The sequence below is a fragment of the Lagopus leucura genome, unplaced genomic scaffold (genome assembly GCF_019238085.1).
Source record: "Lagopus leucura isolate 7727_CA_CO unplaced genomic scaffold, USGS_WTPT01 Super-Scaffold_100052, whole genome shotgun sequence".
Lineage (NCBI taxonomy): Eukaryota > Metazoa > Chordata > Aves > Galliformes > Phasianidae > Lagopus > Lagopus leucura.
In genome coordinates, this window is record NW_024962298.1 from 1,735,979 (window position 1) to 1,742,737 (window position 6,759).

General features: G+C 60.2%; 1 protein-coding gene across 1 annotated transcript; it reads right to left on the bottom strand.

Moving 5' to 3' along the window:
* Positions 1–1,823: 1,823 nt before the first annotated feature.
* ISLR2 (immunoglobulin superfamily containing leucine rich repeat 2) lies at positions 1,824–4,773 on the bottom strand. The gene is made up of 2 exons (XM_042885760.1): positions 4,736–4,773; positions 1,824–4,287 (listed from the first exon to the last, which is right to left on the bottom strand). The coding sequence occupies exon 2, from the start codon at positions 4,280–4,282 to the stop codon at positions 2,183–2,185; it is 2,100 nt and encodes a 699-aa protein (XP_042741694.1). The 5' UTR covers positions 4,283–4,287; positions 4,736–4,773; the 3' UTR covers positions 1,824–2,182.
* Positions 4,774–6,759: the final 1,986 nt, after the last annotated feature.

The following is a 6,759-nucleotide window of genomic DNA, read 5'->3' on the forward strand; positions in this document are numbered from 1 at the left end:
CCCCCCCCCCCCGAGCTCCATCCTTATGCCTGAGGGTACCTGGCGCTAATGAGCACCCTCCCGAAAAGGAGCAAATCTGGGAGCAATCCAGCACCGGGAGGCAGCTCGTTGCAAGCGAGATTCCCAGTAGATGCGTTAGGCGGGGAAATCTATTACCCCCTAATTAAAGGGAGGCAGGAATGATTGTTCTTTTTCTATTCTTCGTGTATTCCTAGGCATGAAACTCAATTAAAGTGCATCCGCAGATGGGGATTTGTCTGCGCGGGGTGGGGTGAGGGGGCTCCCTGCTTTACACTTGTTTTTAAAAGCTGCGGCAAACACCTGGGCTGCCGTAGCAGAGCCTTGAACTGAGAGGATTTGGGGGTTTGGGGAGGAAAACTCCTCCGCCTGCCCCCTTGGTGCTTTGTCTGCCTTCTTCCCGTGCCGTAGGAGAAAGATGCAGAGCCAGCAGAGCTGGACTTAAAATAGAATGCCGCGCTCCGGAGCTGGAGAAATGCGTGGCTGAGGGAGGATTTGGGGATGGATGGATGGATGGCCGGTGGGCTCGGGGTGCCTGGCTCCCAGTCTGTGGGCACTGGGAGCTGTGGGCTGCTCTTCCTCCCTCCCTTGTGCGTCTGCCCGGTCCCCGTCATATGGGCGAGGTCGGCTGCAAGCGCAGCTCCAGATAAGAAAGGCAATCAAAGGCAGCCTTAAATCTTCACCATGTAATCGTGGACTTAAATCAGCCGTGGGGCGAGAGCGGAGAGCTCCACGCTCATAAATCCAGTCCGATGGCACCGGGCACCTTCACCGGGCTGGGAATGGGGACATTTGGGGACTCGGGGTGGCAGCGTGGTGCCGGGATGCGTCCGTGTAGGGGCACACGTGTAGGGCCCCGTGAAAATGTTGTTTGCGTTTTTATATAGTGTGTATCTATACAGGGAGTGCCTACAGAATGCATTATATATATTTGGTTTGCTGTATTTTCGTACGTGTGATACGTTTAGGTTTATTCATGTGGTGCGTGTGGACTGAGTGTACAAATGGGTGTCTACAGCTTGGACGTGTATAGATAGGGTGTGTTATGTCTGTATGCTTTAGATACGTGCCTATAGATAAATTTACCCTGTGCTCCTACACGCTCTAGGCGCAGAAATAGGCACGCGTAGGCAGCTTTGCATCCCTCCCGGAGCTGCAGGACGCAGCCCCACGCCATCTCCCACCTCCACACTGTGCCGAGCCGAGCGGGAGGGGCACCGGGGGGCACTGGAGGGAGTTGGGTGGGGACGGGGGCCGGCTCCAATCCCCCACCCCTCCAAACAAGCACGGAGGCGGGTGCACTTTCAATCCCTTTTATTGAATCTTTCACAGACAGAAGGGCGCAGAAAGGCGCCCGCGGCTCTCTCCAGCCCCGGGGCGCGGGGGGGGGGGGGGAGGGGGAGGGGGGGGGGGTGGGGGGGGTGTTCCCTCTCCTCCCGATGGGGCTGGAGGTGGGCACGGACACCGGACCCCGCCCGCCCGCCAGCAGCACGGGCTCGCCTACGGCACAGACACTTGCTACAACGCTACTCTACCCAACACACATCGACGGGCACCGGGGGAACCGGGGGGGGATCGGGGGAGGGGGGGGGGGGGGGCCCGGCAGCCCCCGGGGCCCCGGGAGCGGGCGGGGGGCGCGGAGCTGTCCAGCGCCGCAGGGTGCTGAACGGGTGCCGCACCGGGGAGGGCTGAGCGCACGCTCGGCACCCGGAGAACGGTTTTGGGGGGGATATCGGGTATTTGATTTTCGCAGATTGGCTTTTTTTTTTTTTTTTTCTTTTTAAATTATTTTTTTGTTCGTCTTTTCGGGTTTTTTTTTCGTTCTTTTCCTTCAAGCGGACCGAAAATAAGGGGTGAGCTGTGGAAGCGGGAGGGAGGGGGACGGGGAATCGTTGCGCCACAGCGGCAACGGGGATCAATTTGAATCTGAACGGAAACGAAATTGGGGGATCAGCGTCCCGCTCGCCCTCCGCCCCCCCGGACCCAAACCCCTTCCCCGAGGGCCTGCCTCCTGGAGGAGGAAGAAGAGAAGAAAGAAGGATGCATGGGGGGGGGTGGATTTTTTCCGTCTCTCCTTGCTCCTTCCCCGGAGGAGGAACCGGCAGCCTCCCCGAGGGGCTGAGGGGGCTGGGGGCAGTGGGGGCCGGGGGAGTGATTTTGGGGTTCAGCGAGGACGCTGCCGGTAGTTCCCGTTGATCTCCTGGGAGATGGTGACAGCCTCGGCACCCAGCGGCAGCTTGTCGCTGTACTCAGAGCGCACCTCAAACTCCTCACCGTTGGCTTTGGACTGCGACTCCGCCATGGAGCTGGCTGCTACGCTCTCCTCCCGCTCCAGCTCCGTGGTCTCCTCGGCTTCTCTCCTCCTCCTCCGCCTGCCTCCTTCGTCATCATCTTCCTCATCCTCGTCCTCTTCCTCTGCTTCCCCTTCCCCCACCTCGCTGGGGTTGTAATTCTTCTCGGATTCCAGGTAGGAGGCGCGGGGGTCGAAGTCGGCAGCCATGTGCTTCTCCATCTGGTCTGGGTTCTGGGCTTTCATGATTAGCTTGTAGGTTTTGCCCTGGTATTTGGAGAGGAGGTGGCACCACGTGGCACCCATCAGGGGGAGGGTGGCCAGGAGCAGCAGGAAGATGCTCACGACCACTATGATGATGAGAGAGGGGATCTCCTTTTTGGTGGTGAAGACCACTTGGACCTGGCAGTCCTCCCCTAGGTAAGTGAGGCACACTGAGTAGTTGGTGCCAGGCTTCAAGCCCTGGAACCAGTATGAGTTCACTCCTTCCTCGATCTTGGACCACTGCACCAAGGCGTGGCCACGGCTGCTCTCCTGGCACAGGTAGAGCATCCTCAGGTGCACCTTGTCGGGCTGCACGTAGGTAGGCGTCAGCTGCACCCGGGCATCGCGCTCCGACACATCCAAGGCGATCACACCCAAGTCGAAGGTGTGCTGCTTGAAGTCACCGCTCTGGTTGAAGGCATGGTTGGAAATGTATCTGCTGGTTGGCATGGAGCCACACTTCTTCTCAAAGGGAGGAAGCTGGAAGGGGACTTTCCCGTCTCCCGTGGGCTCCATCCCACCCGATGAGGATGGGTGGCTCTGCCGGGTGGGGCTGAGGGGTTTGCTCCTCTCATCGGGTGTGAGCACACTGTTCTTCGCTCCCTTGGCTCCAGGCTTCTTGTCACCTGGCTGTGCTTTACCTCCCGTTGGGTCCCTGCCAGGCTGCAGCGGGTACTTCTGGGATCCAGCCACAGCCACGTTGACCGAGGTCTGGTTGCTCCCCATTTCATTGGTGGCCAGGCAGGTGTAGGTGCCCTCCTCCCGCTTGCTCAGGTGAGGAATCACCAGCGTGCCATTCTTGAAGACCAAGAAGCGCTCAGGGTCCTGTTTGGGGGGGTCCTTCCCTGCACTCTCACTTGGGCTGCCGCTGAGCTCCAGGGTCTGGCTGGAGGTGCGGATCTTCCAGCTGACTTCGGGTGGTGGAGTGCCTGTCACGGCACAGTGCAGCGTCAAGGTGAAGCCATCAAAGAGCTCCGTGGTGTCCAGGTTGGGGTAGTAGGTAAGCTGCGCAGAGGGCGAGGTGCACTGCGCATCGGGGATCTTCCCCACCGGCACCCCACGGAGCTGCTCCGGGAGGCTGCAGGTGATGGATTCCTTCTCCGGGATGGAGATGAGCGTGCTGTCCATCCACTTCTTGAGCCATTGGAGCTTGCAGGAGCACTCGAAGGGGTTGTTGTAGATTTGCAGATGGGACAGGGAGCTGAGCGAGTCGAAGATGCCTTCGGCGAGTGTGGTGAATTTATTGTTGTTGATGCGCAGAGACCGCAGGTCCTTCAGGGTGTGGAAAGCCCCTTGGGGCACCACAGCCATGTGGTTGTTGTTCATCTTGAGCAGCTGCAGGGCGCTGAGGTTGTAGAGGTCCTGCCAGGGGAAGTCCACGATCTGGTTGTGGCTGATGTCGAGGTTCTTCAGCTGCACCAGGATGGCGAAGGCGCCGGGCTCGATGGCGCGGATCTCATTGTGCGCCAACCAGAGGGACGTCACCTGGGTCACCTCCACGAAGGAGCGCCGCTGCAGAGCCGTGATCTTGTTGGCCGACAGGCTGAGGGTGGTCACGTTGGAGGGCAGCCCAGTGGGCACCACCTGGAGATCCTTGTAGGCGCAGTCGGCGAATTGGTGGGCATACTTATCCACACAAGCGCAGGGCTCGGGGCACGCCCGGGCTGAGCCCAGCAGGGCTGCCAGCCACAACCACAGCACCGGGGCCATGTCCCCTGCCAAGGGACACAAGGGCTGGGTGGGTGCCCGCCCCGTTCCCTGCCGCCCGGGGAGAGGCGGCGGGGACGCGCCCCATTGTCTGTGCCCGGCCCCCCGCAGCATCCCCGCCCGCCCCCTCGCTCCTTCTCCTCCCGGCTTTCTTTCTTATTGCTTTTCCTCCCCCAGATCTCGTTTTCTCCCTTCTTTTTATTTCTTTCTCTTGCCTGTTTCATCTTCTTCTGTTATTTCTCTCTCTCTCTTTTTTTTTTCTCCCTTCCTCCTTCCACCCTTCTCTCTCCTCTTCACTTTTCTCCCTCCCCTCTCCTTCTACTTTTCCCCTTCGCTATTTCCCCTTTCTCCCATCTCTCCCAATTCCCCCCCCCCCCCGGGGGGGGGGGGGGCCCCCGCGTTTCTCGCTGTTCCCCCCTCAGCCCTTCCGCACCGGGAGCTGACCCCGCACCTTACCCGCTCCTAAGTGCCGCTGAGCAACACGCAGCTCTTCTCCCCTCCGCTGCCGCTCCTCCGCATCCTCCTCCCCAGCCCCGTTCCCCGCAGCCCGGAGGCGCCCAGAGGCGGCTGTGAGGGGCTCGGCGTGCCTGGGGCACCCCGCACCTCGCCGGATTCGGAGCTGCGCACCGGAGCGGGGCCGGGCTGGCAATGGGGCTGCGGAGCCGAGAGAGGAGGGAGGAATTAGCATTTCTGCCAGCCTCCCCCTCCACACGGCCGCCCCCTTCCCATCCCACCACCCACCCACCGCCGCCTCGCCAAGCTCCGCAGCCCTTCGCAGACCCCGAAAATAAAGCTAAGAAACGCCAAGAATCCCCCTCCCCACCGAGAAGGGATAAAACCCGCAAGCACGCGGCAGCAGCTGGGATACGGTCTCTCCGTCCCCCCCTCCCCCCCCCTCCTCCTGCCGCTCCCGTCGGGGCAGAGTACGGAGCCGGGACTCGTTCGCCCTTTGGGAGCTGCCTGTGCTCGGGCTCCGGTGCTGGGGGAACGGGGAGAATGTGTCCACACCGGCCACCCTCTGGGGGGAGGTTCCCTTCTGCATAGAGCTGGCTGAGTGAGGGGAGCCTTAAACTTGAAGGTGGGCAGGTTCCTCCCGACGTGGGGGTCTCTACTCCCGGCCCTGCCCTTCCATGAGAAACACGATGAATAATTGATTTTGTTAGTGGGATCGATTCCTGCCTGTCTCCATCTCTCCCTGCATCCCTCCACCTCTCCCTCCATCCCACCCTGTTTCCCTCCCTTTATCCTTCCATCTCTCCCTGTATCCCCCCTCCACGCACTTCTGTGCCACAGGTCCCCCGGCCCCTATGGCTCATCCAGCCCCTCCCGCTGTCCCACAGCTCCACAAGTCTGGGCCGTCCCTCTGTGGGGGTCTCACAAGCAAAGGAACATCCTCACCCCCTCACCCCCATCCTCATCCCCATGCCCTGATGCCATGGGGACGGTTGTGCTCCCTGCTGGGGGGGGCAGAGAGGGAATGAGCCTCACCCTTGCAGGGTCTCCAAGCCTCCCCGTCTGTCCCATCATGGCACAGGTTGGAACCAACCCTGCCAACATCCCCATGCTGCTCTGGTGGAAGAGCCACAACACATACCATGATGCTCCCACCTCAGGATGGACTCCTTTTATTTCCCAGCAACCAACCTCATAATGTGCTTTCAGAAGCAGCAATGCAGCTTGTGCAGGAAGGACAGTGGCGTGTCACTCCTCCTGCTCCCAGGGAGCAGATGGCCTCAGCGTGGCTGCAGCCAACCTTGCATGTGGGGACAGCAGCAGAGCCAAACAGCTGGCCAGTGAAGGGCTGAGCTGAACATGCAGCAGAGAGCACATCTCCAGCATCTCGGGCTGCGGTGGGGCTGAGACGTGACTCACTGCTTTCCCATCTGGCTGGCTGGTAGCCCAGGCATGCCCTCACTCCCAGCGTGACACTCACACAGGCACCAGCAAGCTGTAGCTCAGGGAATTACGGCATCGCAGGCTCAGATTCGAGTTTTATAGGCATTTTTTCCCATTCTGCTCACTCTGAACGCCTACGGGTTGTCAGCTGGGATCTGGGCTGTGGAGGTCAAGGCACAGGGATGCAAGGCTAGCAAGATGCTCCCAGGTGCATTAAAGTAGGTTAAAATGCTACAGGGATGTGGCCAGCACCAAGAGGATTCTTGCTTTCTGGTTCAGCTGCTGTACTTTGCTAGCTCTTCCCTAGATGCCTTCATTCATCGTGCACGAGGGAGAAACCCAAGTGTCCCAGATCTGGTTTCCAAACACGTGTAGGGAGCACTGCAGGCTGCACAGTGTGCTCAAAATGGGTCACAGGGTGAGCTGAGCATGGCAGGATGGATGATGAAATTGTGCCTCAGTTTCCCATGGGGGAGAGTGCCTGGAATAAAAGCAGGGCTTGGAGCTCTCCTCCAAGAGAGGATGGAGGAGGATGGATGTGTGGATGGATGGATGGATGGATGGATGGATGGATGGATGGATGG

Bases quoted from the DNA above. Each gene is read 5' to 3' on its own strand.
- ISLR2 (XM_042885760.1), bottom strand. From the start codon at position 4,282: ATGGCCCCGGTGCTGTGGTTGTGGCTGGCAGCCCTGCTGGGCTCAGCC.